The sequence below is a fragment of the Malus domestica genome, chromosome 06 (genome assembly GCF_042453785.1).
Source record: "Malus domestica chromosome 06, GDT2T_hap1".
Classification (NCBI taxonomy): domain Eukaryota; kingdom Viridiplantae; phylum Streptophyta; class Magnoliopsida; order Rosales; family Rosaceae; genus Malus; species Malus domestica.
This window is the reverse complement of record NC_091666.1, coordinates 1,648,234-1,664,599: the sequence shown is the minus strand read 5'-3', so window position 1 is coordinate 1,664,599 and position 16,366 is coordinate 1,648,234. Positions and strand designations below refer to the sequence as shown.

Genomic DNA, 16,366 nt, shown 5'->3' with positions numbered 1-16,366 from the left:
ACCAACTTAAAACACACTTATTCTACATCTGCTATACTAAGATAGCAGCGGCGCGCCTAACACTTAGTTAGTTTTGATTGCGAGTCTTAAGGCCTACAGCTAAGGCCCCACAAAGGCACTTTTTAGAACTAACTTTGTTCTCTTCTTGTAGCACATCGACAAGCAAGAGCCCGACTACACATTCAAAGTGCCAATCCTTTGGGGAGCTATGTTGAGGTCCGAGGAACCTTCTCCAAAGAAATCTTTGCCCGAACAAGTCCTTAATCTTAGATGCTAATTAAAGGCATCCTCATATTTGTGAATGTCCATGGTATTATTGAGATTAAACTACGTACTCATATAGACAAATGAATGAACAACAAGGATCTCTACGTTCAAGTAAAACGCAGGTAGAATACTCTAATACGTGTGATTATGATAATTTTTTTTTGTCAAAGTACTAAGACATTGTCTTAAAAATGGATTTATTAATAGTATTTAATCATTCTTAGGTTTTTATTTTACTATAGTGTTGGGAAGGGTATTTGTGGTGAATTGTTTCAATTTCATTGCATATTTTTGTGCCTTTATTGTTCGTGTTTTGACTAAATGGTTCAATATAATCATATTGTTGTTATACATCTTATTGGAACAAAGAAGTGGATAATTGATACAGCGGCCAATGATCATATAACTGGTGACCCTAGAATGTTTTATGAATTATGTGATTATGTGCATGATTTGTATATTACTAGTGCAAATGGAGACTGTCACCTGATAAAGGTGAAGGCACCATCTCTCTTACTCCGACCTTATCATTGGTCCATGCTCTAGTTGTCCTTTATATTAAGTTCAAAGTTCTATTGGTAGGAAAACTACTTGATACCTTACATTGTTCCACTTACTTCTACCCCATATATAGTTATTTTCAAGGCCTTAAAACTCAGAAGATAATTGGTCGTGGTAAAAGAGTTGAGGGTTTGTACATCTTGACTATAGAGGATACAATTGTTTAGGTTGAAGCAATTATCAAGTTTTAAGTGCCAAACTGGATGACAAACATCAATTTTGGTTGTGGAATCGACATTTGGGATGTCAACTAGCAGATCTTTTCACTAAAGCTATCACAATTAGCTTAGTTAGCAAGTTGGTCGTTGGTGATTTCTATAGTATAGAGAAGAAGCTTGATGTAATGAAGTACTTAGCTTGTACATAACCCTTGTATTTTGTATATTCCTCCTTATGGAGAAATATAATAAAAATATCCTACATGGTTAGCACCATTTTCCTTCTCTACTTCAAACAATGAATTGTCTCAAACCCAATTGTGGCATTGTTTAGAATTATTCAGTTCTGTACGATATGAAGACACTTTGATATTCAGATATGATGCAAGGCAACACCTTCTTTTATCTATTTGTCAAAGTGTTTGAAATAATCTTGTACATCGCATTACATAAGACTAAAATGGAACAAATTCTACAACATTTATAAGAGAAATAGTCTTGAAACTAAGAACAATCAATGTACATTAAAACAACTCATAGTAGCAGTACCAACATATCATCCGACTATTTAAATGACAACCTTGCCAATTGGATATGAATTTTTAGTATTTATTATTTTGAAAACCAATCTAAATGGATCGTAACTCATTTGTTTGATAATATAATTGCAGACGGTCTCTAAAGCTCAAATTATTTATAATAATCTATTGTTTTGGGTGATCTACACTCTTCTATCAACTAAAAACAAAAAAATATGAGTTGATTTTCCTCGGACGGTCCGCGATGCTCGTAAAGCAACCACAGACTGCACAATCCCTTTTAAAAATTTTGCCACGGCATTTACCCGGCGCCAATACACACAGCCTCCAAATTCCCATCACGTTTTTCCACGTGGCAAGCTTTAGCGAGGACACGCCTTTTTTACTTACGTGGGATCTCCCACTTTTGGCCGTCAGAATCGCACTCTCAAATTCGCTGTCGTGGGATCATACAGGCCCTCGCTGACCTCCCCAACTTATACGTCGTCGTTTTGCATCGTCGGCTCTCGGCCATTTCACCCACTTCTGAATAACACCGCCACCTGTTAAACTGTTTCTCTCTCCTCTTCCTCTCTCCCATTTCTCTCTCCTCTAGATCTCAAGGAATTCGACATTCCACCGAACTTCGATCTCAATGTGGAATTCGGAGCACTAGGTCGAGATTTGCTGGATTTTTCGGTAATCTGGTTCGAACGATGAGTGATCAGATTACATAGTGAAAGAGTGGTCTCGCTGGAAGCGAAGGTTGTGATCGGAGCTTCCGAGTCGGTGAGAATTTCGGTTTCAAAATTTAGATTTCGGACTCCGGCAGCGTTTGGATTGAAACGATGTCGTCCAAGGTTGTGTACGAAGGGTGGATGGTACGATACGGGCGGAGGAAGATCGGCCGGTCCTTTATTCACATGCGGTATTTCGTGCTCGAGTCTCGGCTACTCGCCTACTACAAGCGGAAGCCTCAGGATAATCAGGCAAATTCTCATTTACTTTTTTTCACTTTTTGATTCAGTGAGTCTTTAGGTGAACGAATTTTCAGCTCAATTGTAACTTTTTACTGTTTTGTAAGACTGTAAATGGTGTTTTTGTTGCGTGTTTTGATTAGGTTCCGATCAAGACGCTGTTAATTGATGGAAATTGTAGAGTGGAGGATCGAGGATTGAAGACTCACCATGGGCATGTGAGTTAATCAATTTGTTTGTTTTGTATCTGTGCATTTCTTACTTACGGAAACGCATATATATCTGTTGATGTGGAAGAACATCATGTATATTTGAAAATGTATATACATATATGTGAATATTTAAATGCTTGATACTTGATGTCGGTTAGTTTAATACCGAATATGTCATTTAGTTAGAAGTTCTAAGCATTGTTTGTTTTCATCATTTATTTCTCGGATGGGATGGGAGTGTGTTTTGTTGATGGAAGTTTTTGAACACTAATTGACGAGAAACCGTGGGCTTGTTTATGTGATTTGCAAACATGTAGCATTGTTGCATGATGAGGTTAAAGTAGATATGTTGGCGTCAGTAGAAATCGCCTAAGGCATCAATAGGTCTGGATGAAAGACATTGAATCCGAAAAGGTGATTTATTAATGTGGTGCGTATTTTGTAAAGAGGGGGAGGAAAGTGTGGATCATGTATGTGTTTCACTGTTGTCACTCCTTACATTTGTGGTTGAAGCTGTTTAAATGATTCATTATGTGCTGGGTTATCCAAAGTGGTGCTTTGAGTTGTTAAGTATTCAGTTCAACGCTTTCCAAGGGGTCTTTGGTGTTTGCAATATTTTGGGTCATTTGAATGGAGTTTAATATGAGTACCTTTGATGATTACAGAGGGGTTGGGGCGGAAGATATTTGGGGTGTGCATTTTGGTTGTTGATTTCTGCAGATTTTGGGGGATTCCTTGTTCATGTATTTTTTGGATCTTCAAGCTCAGTTTGGTTCTTTAATGATGACTTGTTTAATTTGTAAGGGTGGAAGCGTTGCCTATATCCTAGTGTTCTTAACATTTATATACAGCTAATATCTAATTCTCAGATCATGTGATCATGTGTTTTTAGGTGATTGTTGGATGATCTTGTTTAAAGGAGTGCTGTAATTGACTATACCGTGTTCTCAGAGTGCTATTTATGTTCATACTCCTTTAAAGAATTAGAACTTCAAGAAATATTTTTAGAGGTTATGCGTATGATTTAGGGGCAGCTGGGTGAACATGCTTATGTGCCACCTAGAATGTTTCCAGAAAAAATAGAAAAGATTTTTTTTTTTTTTTAATAACTTTCTGATTCTTTGATGCTTGAATGTTGTATTTAAATCTTTTTTGGAAAATTAATGGATACAAGTTTCCTTTGGATATTGAAAAAAATCAGTTAGCTGCCTGTAACTTAATGTTGGCTTTGCTGTACTTGGAACTGTGTTTCTGTTACATCTACTTTTTTATTTACATTCCATCCTAATTATGATAGTTCGACAGTGCTTTTGATATTCATCCCAATGATGGATTTTTTTTAATATTTTTTTCTGAAAGAGATTATTTTGGTGCAGATGGTATATGTTTTGTCTGTTTACAACAAGAAAGAGAAATACCTTCGAATCACGGTGAGGGCCCTTTTGCTTTCATATTTTGAAAGTGCATGAAGATACTACCTTTGATGTTGTTTTAGTCATCTATGTTCATATATGCATGGTTAAAAAAGTTTAATGAGTTCAAATATTGTACATCTGTAAACTTCATTTTCTTTGTACTCATTCCTATTTATTGTTGATTTCACATGGTATGATGGTACATAGAATTTAGTTGGTGTTGTCAATAACTTTTGATTATCTTAGGGCCAGGATCATTTTGAAGTGACTTGTTTGTTATAAGGCCTAATAGATGGTACTTGTGTACCCTTGTGTTACGAGGAGCATTTTATCTCTATGTTTCTGCAAAATGATAGTTTCTACTCATTCTTAAGCTATAAAGTATCTGTGCATGAGATAGCTGTCGTTATTAAAAAGTTATCCATATACTTTATGGAGCATTGACCTGTCTGATTTTGGACTTTATTAAGGGCTTGGGTGGAGCCTGATATAATAGGGCCTGTTTGAAAGGGCTTTCAGGTAAACAAAAGTTCTTTTGACAGGGGTTGGGGGTGTGACCATGAAATTACTGTCATTTTAATTATATATCTTATTAAAGAGGAGGGTTTACACCTATCCGTTTCTCCTTAAGCATCCAATGGAGAGGAGAGATATATCTTTTTTGTCCTCTTCCCTAGAGATAAAACCTATTTTCTCCTGTCCTTTCCTTCCTAAACTTCTGATCATAGTGTGAAGTTTTCTCCTCTCTAATTTGTTATGTTATCAGGAGCTGTATAAATGGGCCCAATAAGAAAAGGCTGTTGCACACGTCTGAGAGTAGGAGACTTTTATTTTAATGGGAATTGCCAAAAGTAGTAAAACACTTTCTGTGGTTTATTCTGGTTATGGACTTGGGTTTTTATTTTAATTTATTATTTTTCTATTTTATTTTTAAGTGTAGCCTTTTGTAGTTGGTTGTTGTGGTGTTCTCTTATTTATACATAACTGTTTTGCTCTGAACTCCTGACATTCACCTATACACACTTATGTGCATTTCTTCTGTTAATTGTTTTGAATCCTGAGTTCTGAAAGTCATACTGCTTAAATTTTGTTGCGAGTACTTATTCATTTGGGTACTGTCCTGCTCCAGATGGCAGCATTTAACATCCAGGAGGCACTAGTATGGAAGGATAAAATAGAGTATGTCATTGATCAGGTAGTTACTTTTGGACCTCATGCTAGTGAGACAATTAAGTTTCCTCCCGATTTCTCATGGGCTAATGAATACAGGAATAATTGCATATTGATCTGTGTGCAGCATCAAGGTTCACAAGTTACAAATGGTAACAAATATATTTCTTTCGAATACAAATCTGGCATGGATAATGGGAGGACTGCTTCCTCATCCGACCATGAAAGTCAGTAAGTACTATAACTTATGGAATACGACCAGACATTGTATGCTGATGGCCATTGGATCTTTTGTCATTTCTCCTTTCTTTGTGCTTCATGAGCATTGGCATGTCCCTTTATTTATTTATTTTTTCAAAAAGAGATTTTTACCAAGAGAAAAAAAGTACAAAAAGTGAACAAGATGTCCACCAAAGATCAATTGCTATAAGGAAACTAACCAAAAGCTATAGCTCCCAAACAAAATTATAGAAATAAAATTTTATATATATGTTTTTGATAAAGAGACAATTTTATAGCTGCCTTCCAATGTAGCAGAGTAAAAGAAAGAGAAATGTCTCTGAACTCTGACGTTATAGAACCCCAAAGTAAAGACCAAAACCTCCTGTTACCCAGAGTTAGGGTTTAATCTGAGCCGGCAGCATCCTCACAATTCTTTGGCCCTGTTTCCTTTACCATATCCAACATTACTTTTACTAAGCAATGAGTAGCACCTTTATGGTACTACCCAATTCATTCCAGCCTCCGTCAATAATAAGACCTATTTTGTTTAACTGGAATGGTGGAATGGAAATGCTATCACATTCAATTCCGTAATTATTCTAGAATGGAATGGTTTAAATTATTGCTAGTCTAAATGTTTGGAACAACTGGAACAACTACGGACCCGTTTGATAATCATTTCGTTTTTGGTTGACATTCTGTGGAGATATGAGGTAATGGGAGAGAGGGATGAAGAAAGGTGATAGGAGAGAGCGAGAGAGGGAGGAAGAAAAAAAAAAGCATCCATGAAAACAACTCTTGAACGTGAAAACAATTCAATATAGTTTTTGGGCTTTGGTCTTTAGTTTTCATTTATGTGTTTTCCTCATACTGTTTGTTTCTACATCTCTACCACCATCCTTGATCCACCCGTCCTCATCCCTAATTTCCCTTTTGTATTTCCCTTCTATCTCTATCATAAAAAGTGAAATAAAAAAACTAATAGAGATGGTTTTGAAACTCTAAACTTGTGTTGCCAATTTTTCATCTCAACCATTCTCATCATGGTTTTCATATTCACTCCTTTACTACATGTAAAAAAGACTCCCTTAACCTTGGAAATGTCCAAAGCCATTTTTTTAGAAGTACATGTCCCTTTAATGTCATAAGAAAAAAGGAAAAGGAAAAAGGAAGTAAAGCAGAAAGAAAAATTGATAGTTGGACCTATTCTTGGGAATTTGATGTGCTTGTCATATTGGCCCCCGGCTGTGGATGCAACTATATTATCTTAATCTGTTTTTTTCTTAATGCGTTGCAGATTTAGCGCCCAGGAAGATGAAGATGATGCTCATCCTAATTTGATGAGGAGAACAACAATTGGAAATGGTCTAAACTGATATCTTTCCATCATTGAGTTTTGGATAGATTGGTGGTATCTTTTCCTGAAGCTCACAGTTTTGATGACTGCAGGTCCTCCAGAAACAATATTAGACTGGACGAGAGATTCAGATCTGACAAACCAGAGTAACAACAACCAAGCATTTTCCAAAAAGCATTGGCGTCTTCTCCAGTGCCAAAATGGTGAACCACTGTCATGTCGTAGAGCTTTGTTTGTTATGCTAGAAATGGAATCTAGGAAAATAATCATCTACCCTATTTGGTAATGGTTTTGATGGTGCATAATGATTTATTCTTATTCTGGTTTTGGCGCAGGACTCCGCATTTTTGAAGAGCTTCTTGAAGTAGATTACCTTGTATGGAATTCTGTCTTTGTTTACACTATGTACGTTATGATATTTTACCATCTATCAGCTTGTTTTAGGTTGCAACTGCAATTTATAATTCTGTATATGCAGCCAAGGAGTTGCAGTAGAGCCATGAAGGCTGTTGGAGTGGTGGAGGCTACTTGTGAAGAAATTTTTGAGCTTGTGATGAGCATGGACAGAACACGGTTTGAGTAGGTGTTTTCCTTTTACAATTTTCCTTTTTTTTTTTTTTTTTTATGATTTGCTATAATAGCTTATTTTATGTAGCGATAAAAGAATGAACTGCTCTATTTTTATGTTAATCCTGCTTTGGTTTTTTAATCTAAACTTGTCTGGCCTGAACTAATGGTATCAGATTGAAAGAGAGAATACATTGTTGGTGTATTGTATAGAGTTACATATTGCAAGAGGCTAATCATATAAAATGAAGGATGGAAGGGAATTGAACTTGTGATCCATCTTTGGGTTCTCCTTGGTCAAGGCATGGGATTATAAATTGTATCATACCTTCAAAATGGTCAATTTGCTTTATTTGAGCTTCTGATGGGGGAAAAAATAGTGCAATTATGTTGTAGAGAAATGTGGATTTTAACCCTGTGATTTAGGATGTTTTATTTTTTGGGTGGGTAAAAGATGGTTTCAGATGGCTGCTTTTGTGTCTCAAGAGCACACTCTTTTGATACCATGCATCCAACCTAAAACCAGTTGGCAATTTAGTGAGAAACCACACAGGGCTTTAGGATTACCATTGTGAGATTATATATTCTTAACTGCCTAATATCTTTGATCTATTCTTTTTCTTATTTTCCTTTGTGGCAATGCCAACATGTTTGTAGTATCAGCTGTCATATTTTTATGATTGCAGGTGGGATTGCAGTTTCCAGTATGGTAGCTTAGTTGAGGAGGTTGATGGACATACGGCAGTACTTTACCATAAGCTTCAGCTAGACTGGTTCCCAATGTAATCTCTAACTTAAATTTCCTGTTTCTTCAATCACCACGTTCCTGGCTGCAGCTTCATATTCTGTTGTTAAGTAAAATGTAGTAGGAGATAATATTTAGTAGTCTATGAGTAGATGGTTTCTTAGAACCTAGGTGGGTATTTGGAAAACTTGGGGGCCTGTTTGGTTCATGGTTTGAACTTGATTTTCAAAGACTCATACAATTTGAGTAGTCTGTTTGTATAGTATGTATACAGATTTTTATTTATGTTAAATATGAAAATATGTTTGGTTTTAGTTCTGAAAATTGTTTTCATAATGTAGAATAACTTTTCTATTGATGAGTGCTTCTGTATTTTGAAAACATTTTTTTTTTTGGTACAGGTATTTTGAAAACATTGAAAAATGATGTTATTTTGTGCATTTCCTAAAAAGGGTTGTTTTTGAGATTCTTATTTTTAGAAACTATTCTACCAAAACAGAATTTGTTTTTCAAATGCAAAGTGGTTTTAAAATCCTATATCAAACGAGTGGTTTTAATTTACACTAAGTATGACTTAAAAATGGAATATACGGTATCTAAAATTGGATTTTTTTTTTTTAAATCCTATACCAAACGGGAGGTTAAATTTTGTGAATAATGACTTGTGTTTCATGTTCTATTATGATTCCCCTTATCTCTTCAGACCAACTTTGAAGAACGTTGTAATTAAGAATGAAAGGTGCTTGACTAATGTCCTAATTAGCAGTGTGCAGTTATAGTTTTGTTGCTCAAGACTCCTTTTGGTTGCAGGGTTGTGTGGCCGCGTGACCTTTGCTATGTGCGCTATTGGCGTCGAAATGATGACGGGAGCTATGGTATTTTTTATGCTTTTCCCCATGCTTAAAATTCTGGTTAATTGGTGTATGGAAATTTTCAATTGGTGCTTTTCATGGTGCAGTTGTGTTATTTCGTTCTAGGGAGCATGAGAACTGTGGTCCACAGCCTGGATATGTGCGGGCACATATTGAGAGTGAGTTCTTTACATTATTTAGAGGCCTTATAGTGCAAAGGATGAGAACTAGTTGGGATCTTTGTCCTTATGTTTTAATTTTTCAGTTATCTCAGAAACCTGATGCGTACTGATTTTTCCAGGTGGAGGTTTCAACATTTCCCCTCTTAAACCTCGAAATGGGAGGCCTAGAACTCAGGTGCAGCATTTGATGCAGATTGATTTGAAAGGATGGGGTGTGAGTTATGTCCCATCCTTTCAACAGCATTGTCTTCTTCAGGTGTTGAATAGTGTTGCTGGTAAGTTCCTTGTTTACTTGTTATAATTTCTTGTCCTGTGTTATTCCAATACTTAGTGATAAGTACAAAGTTTTGAGCATTGCAGTTTGGTATCACTTTCCTCGTTGATTTCCATTTTTGCTGTTCAATTAGATACCCTTTGTCTATATTCCCATTCCTCTTTCATCAAAGAGCAGAAATTTTATTGCTTAAGTTAAGCTGCTTGGAAGCCGAAAAACAATTCATAAAAGATGTCAAAGAATATTTTTCTTGTAATGGAATTTAAAGTTGGGATTCTATTTTTCTTAAACCTCGTTCCTTCTGAAGTGACAAAATCAACAGGAAGCTATCTCTTGTATAATTGAGTCTTTGCTTTTATGATAGGACTACGTGAGTGGTTTTCCCAAACAGATGAAAGGAATGCTCCTCCAAGAATCCCCGTTATGGTCAATATGTCCTCGGCTTCTGTTTCTTCACGTAAGGGGCAAAAGTTGCATGATTTTTCTGTTAATTCCGCAAACAGAAATTCTGTGATGATGGATGAATACTCGGACGAAGATGAAGAATTTCAAATTGCTGAGGCTGAACAAGAGGTGTGATTCAGACTAGTGCTCTTTTTCTTTCCGCATATTCTTTTTAGATATGAGTTATTTATTGGAGTTATTATTTTCTTTATTAATACTTTCAGGCATACCAAAATGGTCTTGAGAACGATATGAAGAAGACAGGTATACAATTACTTTTTCTGTTTCATTCTAAACTATGATCCTCGTTTGAGTATTTGGGTTTAACACCTTATCACTATGTTTGTCATGATAGCCGTAGAAGAAGAACCAGCTGATCAAATTGATTTATCCTGTTTTTCGGGTAACCTACGGCGTGATGACCATGATAATGCTCGTGATTGCTGGAATGTTTCTGATGGGTGCAACTTCAGAGTTCGCAGCAAGCATTTTTGTTATGATAAGTCAAAGGTTCTCTTATGTTGGCCCATTCCTATGTAGTTTCTTATTTTTGTGGATCATCATTTATTGATAATGACTTTTAGGCTTTCTCTGATAACATTGTTGGCCATGTCTCTCTGAAGATTCCTGCAGGGAAGCATTTAATGGATCTTGTTGCTGTTGATTGGTTTAAAGACACAAAAAGAATGGACCATGTTGCTCGGCGTCAGGGATGTGCAGCACAGGTATGTATTAGAAGCTCCATTCCTTCTTGGGTTGATTCAACAATTGAACTACACTCTAATCAGTAATCATTATAGAGCATTAGCAGATATTCCATTTTGGTGTTAAAATATTGAAATTTCACTGAAGGTCATATAATACAGTTGGGTTGTTTTTGTCTTGTAGTGCCACTTGAGTTACCTATATTAGGGCATTGTCTGGACTTGGATGATATTCCTTACCTATTATTTTGTTGTTAATAACATCTGAGTCTTGTTTGTAAATTTCTGTAGGTTGCCTCAGAAAAAGGGCTTTTCTCTCTAATTGTTAATTTGCAAGTAAGTTGCTTTATTCCATCTGGTTCAGATCTAGAAATGATTTTTGAGAATCTAGGAAGTGACAAAAATCTATACTCTTACAGGTCCCAGCATCAACACATTACAGTATGGTATTTTATTTTGTAACAAAGGAATTAGTACCTGGATCCCTCTTGCAACGGTTTGTTGATGGTGATGATGAATTTCGTACAAGCAGACTGAAGCTTATTCCGTCTGTTAAAAAGGTATTAATATCAGTTTCTTTATATATGAAAAAAATAAATGCTCATATCAAATTTCAGGACTGTTGTTGTCTGACCACCATTTTGAATTTTGGCTCATGAGTTTTATATGAATCATAGTATTGATCAACTTTTAGGAGATTCCTTTACTTAAAAATGTGCTTGTGTACTATTTATACATATAAATAAAGCAGAATTTATACATATAAATAATTTCTTGAAGGATAAGGTTACAAAAACAAGTATATCTGTTCATAATGCTGCGATATTTCGGAATTTTTGGGGCATAGAAATCGGAGATAATTTGGATGATATATCTGTACCGTATCATTCCTGGTTCACTACAGAACAAAAACACAAGGGACACATACTCCCTGGGTAGAAAAGAAGGCCAACACAGCACCAAGGGGAAACAACAAAAGAACAAACAAAATCTTAACAAGGATTTCTGTACAACGAATAAAGAGGAGCAAAACAAAGTAGACAACAGCCACAGTATGGGAAATCGTATACTTAGGCTAAACCTCATCTTAGATCTGAAAAGACAGCAAAACACAAGAACACATATAAGAAAAGTGCTTGTACACTACCACATGCAGCTAAGGAAACAGAAACAAACAGCTGCCTGAGTACTATCCCTGAATCCTGTTGCAACAAGGAAACAAGGACCAGTGAGTTTCCATTTTAGAACGACCTGTGATGATTAGGCTAGTTCTTGAGCTCAAGAGAGTATGCTCTTTGTGAATCAAATTAGTTCAATACCTGAGCAATATGGTAATGATTAGGCTAGTCCTTGAGCTTCACAAAAGACTTATCAGGGAACTAATGTAGGTTGAAGATCATTAGTAATGCCAACTTACTCTTGAAGGGTGTCAAAAGGGTTGCAGGTGGGAATGTCTAGTTGGGAAATAGTTAGGAAGGGATTAGGTGGTCACAAGTCACGAGTCACGACTCACTTACGTTAGGGTTTGAATGGTTTCACCCGACCTTGTTATTTTTGTTGGGTTTTTCCAACCCATGATGAGTTGTCCCAAGTCTATTAGAAATTATAGACTTAGAGGATTTAGTTGTTTTCCCAAACAATTTGAGTTGGTTTTCCAATTAGAAGTTTTTTCCCAATTGAAGTTGTTTACCTAATTGAAGAAGACCTTCTATATAAGGGGGGCTATTGTACTAGTTTCGAATGGGAGCAAAACAATATTTTGTATACCACTCAAGGGATTAGAGTGAGAGAATATTGTCAGGGAAAAGTGTGTGTGGGAGAAAAGAAAAGAGATAAAGAGTGTATTTCTTGTTCTTTTTCTTTCAAGTTTATCGCCAAGTACTTAATTTTAGAGACTTGGCAAGATTATTGGTTGTACTCATTATTGGTGTAGTGAAAGATTGTTGATGCTGTCCCGTGGACTTAGGCACATATAGCCGAACCACGTTAATTCTTGGTGTATTTATCTTGGTTATTTTGTTTTCGATTTCTCGAGTTTGTTCTACTTTTCCCATTCTTAAACGCAATATTCACAACAATTTTCATCCTTGATTTGTATTAAGAATAAGATACCCAATATGTCAATTGATAGTGTCATATTAGCATACACTTTCAGCTAATAAAATCTTAGCAGGGTTACTGATATGAAATTTCTTTTCCCTTCATCCTTGTAACAGTGTTGATTTTTTGTGTTTCTCACCACACTTCTTCCTTCTTTGTTATTTTATTTTTGTTCTTCTTCTCTTCTATCTTTTTGTACCATATAAAGAGGTTCTTTTATGGATGTATATTATTAACATTATTTATGGAACCATGCAGGGTTCATGGATTGTCCGCCAGAGTGTTGGAAGCACTCCTTGTTTGTTGGGAAAAGCTGTTGATTGCAACTATATCCGTGGTCCTAAGTACTTAGAAGTAATATAATCTTGCCAGATATTTTTTGCATTTTTATTAACTTATTGGGTCTTGTGGTTGGCAAGGTTCTTTTAAGTATAAATACGTAATTTGGTTTATTATTCTGCAGATTGATGTGGATATTGGTTCATCTACTGTTGCTAATGGGGTTTTGGGGCTGGTAATTGGCGTAATTACCTCATTGGTGGTTGACATGGCTTTCCTTGTACAGGTATGCTTCTCGTAAAATATTTTATCATAGACCATGGAATACTGTACTGTTCATCAAAGGCATGTTCAGCAATACATTTGAACTAGTGAATGAGTGATCGATTGAATAATAAATGAGGCCTAGCCCCTAGTTTATGTAGTTCAGATTGAAATAATAGTAGTTTAGGCAATTAATATTATTGAATAATTTTTCAGCGTCAAATATAACTTGGGTTGGTAGATCTGGTTCAGATATGTCCTGGCAGTATGCATGCAATTAATTATGGGGGTTTTAGATTTATTCTAGCGCTTAAATATAAATTACTTTTTCTTTTTTTCTTTCAGTTGGGTTTGGTACCTCTTGCAACGATTTGTTTGCTAATTTCTTTTAGCTCGCTATTAACTTTTGAGAATGTTGCTAGCTTTTAAAGTTTCAAAGCTTCAGATAGTACTTGTTGCATTTTCTGGGAATCGAAATTGCATATATGCTATTCTATAACTCAGAAACTCGCATTTATCAGGAGCCCCAACTAAAGTTTATAGTTCCTGTAGTTTTAATTTCTGGAAACTAAGGAATATAATCTGTTAAAATCTGTCAAAACCGTTCTGACAAATCTATTAAATGTCTGGATGGAAGGATAATGTGCGTAGCATGTGTACACATGGTTTCCAGACTACCCAAAATGTGTATTTTCTCTTTGCACGTTTGTAAGTTCATATATTCATCCTCCCATTTGATTGATTTAACGGATTGAAGTTGATTACAAGTTCAAGCAAACGAAACTGCATTCTTTTAATTGCTAAACTTGAGAGTACATGGACTGAAATGGATATCTAGCGAAACTACAGATACAATAAATGTCATTTACCCCTAGCTCAACCTACCTATGTCAGACTTTGATTAAATTGAATCATAAAATAGATGTAATTTGTTGGAACATGTCTCGAATATGATATAATATGCAAGACTCTGAAGATTACAGTAAAATTTTTACCAGTTTCTGTTTGTGTTTGTTACCAATAACATAATGATCCACGTTTATTGTCACGTGTTGGGTATCCTGTGTTGCCTTTGATAAGGTCTCATTTCTGGCAATGGGCACTTAAAAGGTAGAAAGGCCAGTTTCGCCTAGTTTTTCTTGTTTATGAGTATTCGCACAGGCCATGTCAGCCTCATTTTAAACGATTCCAATGGATTTTATCTCTCTGCGATGCTTAGTTTATCACTAAGACACTAGCTTCTCGCTATTTCATTGCTTGATTTAATGCTTGCAAGCTCACGTTAGCAAAATATTATGTTGTATACTGACTATGAACTGGTTACCTGCAGGCAAACAGTACAGATGAATTGCCAGAGAGGCTAATTGGTGCCGTTCGTGTTTCTCATATAGATCTCAAATCCGCCATTGTACCAAAGCTGGAACCGGATCCATCATGACCGACAGACAGACAAATTAACCGCTCAGTTCTTCCATACAAAATCATTTGTTCATCAGATACGCATATAATGCCTCCTGATTTCATTGCCATATCTCACTTCAGGAATGGTCATCTGATTCAAGTGCAATTTTTTTTGCATAAAATTGTGACAAGAGTTTTATAATACGTACAGAACAAGGTAAGCGTTTTTGTTTCTGTTTCGAGCCTTTCAGGACTGTTGCGTATTTTGTCGTGAGTTTTAGGTGGTGTTTGAGTGATTGGTATTGGTAAAACCTGGTTTTATGGCGGGTACCCATCTTAGTACGCCTTTGTGAGACGTTATACAAAATGGGGACCGCATAGAGCCCTTTTTTCGTGTTCTAACACGTATGGCTTGACATAACGATTGACATAGCTACTTATGGTGTTAACCGTTGACATAGCCACTTATGGTGTTATGCATCGAAGATATGCGACTTCTTGACTAGCTTTGTTGCAAGTTTAAACAGACGAAAGGATCCTGGTGAATGAATTTGAGGTACATTGATGCCAAAAATTCAGTAAGAGAACACAATTGGGGCAACCTAACCAGAGACGATCTGCTTATTTGGCAAATTTTACTCATTCCCCGGACCGCCGTTGAAAGAGTTTGGTTTTTGCTAGAAAATCTTAAGTCTGGCCTAACATTTGGCATTTCTCATCCATGCTCTTTTATTTTACTCCAACCATGAACACCAGTTTGGGGAGACTTTTTAGTGTGTCAGGAACATAGTCAGGTACCGTAAGTGTTAAGACACTGATCGACCATTTTAAGGTAAATGTTGTCTTTAGCATGGTTATCTTAGATCATGAAAAGGTTTCACTTTAAAAAATGGCACATGATCTCTAAATCTCAGGACCTGCCCTTCATCAGTTTCATGGTAGTAAATGAAGATTTACACTATGTTTGGATGAGGAAAATAAACTTGGAATTCGGATAAAAGTCAGAATTTATAAATTGATATGCACCAATTCCCTTGTTTGGATTAATAACATAGAAATTTAGAATTTTCGCATGGAAAAAAAACTTGGAATTTGGGACCTCTAATTTCCAAGCTTAAATTCCATGTAAATAGGTGTCATTTCCTAATTTCTATGATTGGGAGTTTAAAATTAACAAATTCCGTTTTCAATTTCATTGTTCTTTTAAGTTAACCAAACAACAAAATTCACAAATTCTAGAAAATAAAATCCCTTTATTTTAGTTTCCGTCATTTTAAAATTCCTTAGTAATCTTAAATTTCTTCATCCAAACATAGTGTTAGGAAATTGGAATTTGGTCCGTTATTAGATTGTCAATATTGTGTCACAGCGCCATTTGTAAAGCAATATTGCCGACTGAGTGATATGATTATTTTTTTGCACGATCTGTGAATTTGACTGGTAAATCCAAAGTTTAAGATCAACCCGTTAACTAGTGAAATCTTTATCAGGTTGCCTGTTAAAATACCGGTATAACACGAAAATAACATGAACATGACAATCACGACCAGTTTGCGGTGTCTAGTCACCACCACTACCCTTATCTTTCATATTTGGGCCTTGTTAAAATAAGAACTTTGGAAAGATGATGAATAAGAAGACTTCAAGTAATTCATAAAAATATGTGTCCTGGACAGTTTGGTTTATTTATTGCTTAAT

At 35.8% G+C, this 16,366-nt stretch overlaps 1 protein-coding gene across 2 annotated transcripts; it reads left to right on the top strand.

Moving 5' to 3' along the window:
* Positions 1–1,925: 1,925 nt before the first annotated feature.
* Positions 1,926–14,902, top strand: LOC103436771 (protein ENHANCED DISEASE RESISTANCE 2). Of its 2 annotated transcripts, none has more exons than XM_008375224.4 (22): positions 1,926–2,493; positions 2,625–2,699; positions 4,070–4,123; positions 5,238–5,303; positions 5,406–5,509; positions 6,798–6,865; positions 6,950–7,060; positions 7,193–7,233; positions 7,336–7,436; positions 8,111–8,206; positions 8,980–9,044; positions 9,128–9,199; positions 9,322–9,477; positions 9,841–10,049; positions 10,145–10,184; positions 10,276–10,430; positions 10,544–10,645; positions 10,916–10,960; positions 11,044–11,184; positions 12,983–13,078; positions 13,188–13,289; positions 14,598–14,902. In XM_008375224.4, exons 1-22 carry the CDS (start codon positions 2,353–2,355, stop codon positions 14,703–14,705), a joined length of 2,148 nt encoding a protein of 715 aa, XP_008373446.1. In that variant the 5' UTR covers positions 1,926–2,352; the 3' UTR covers positions 14,706–14,902. The 2 variants fall into 2 exon arrangements, with proteins under 2 accessions (XP_008373446.1, XP_070680028.1); XM_070823927.1 differs by having other exon boundaries at positions 1,938–2,493; positions 6,798–6,860; positions 6,951–7,060.
* Positions 14,903–16,366: the final 1,464 nt, after the last annotated feature.

What these genes read in the sequence shown, in the direction of transcription:
- LOC103436771 (XM_008375224.4), top strand. Translation starts at nt 2,353, where the DNA reads ATGTCGTCCAAGGTTGTGTACGAAGGGTGGATGGTACGATACGGGCGG. An exon ending in TTCTTGAAGTAGATTACCTT is followed by an intron (nt 7,234 to 7,335) that starts GTATGGAATTCT and finishes CTGTATATGCAG; the next exon opens with CCAAGGAGTTGCAGTAGAGC. An exon ending in GGTGTTGAATAGTGTTGCTG is followed by an intron (nt 9,478 to 9,840) that starts GTAAGTTCCTTG and finishes CTTTTATGATAG; the next exon opens with GACTACGTGAGTGGTTTTCC.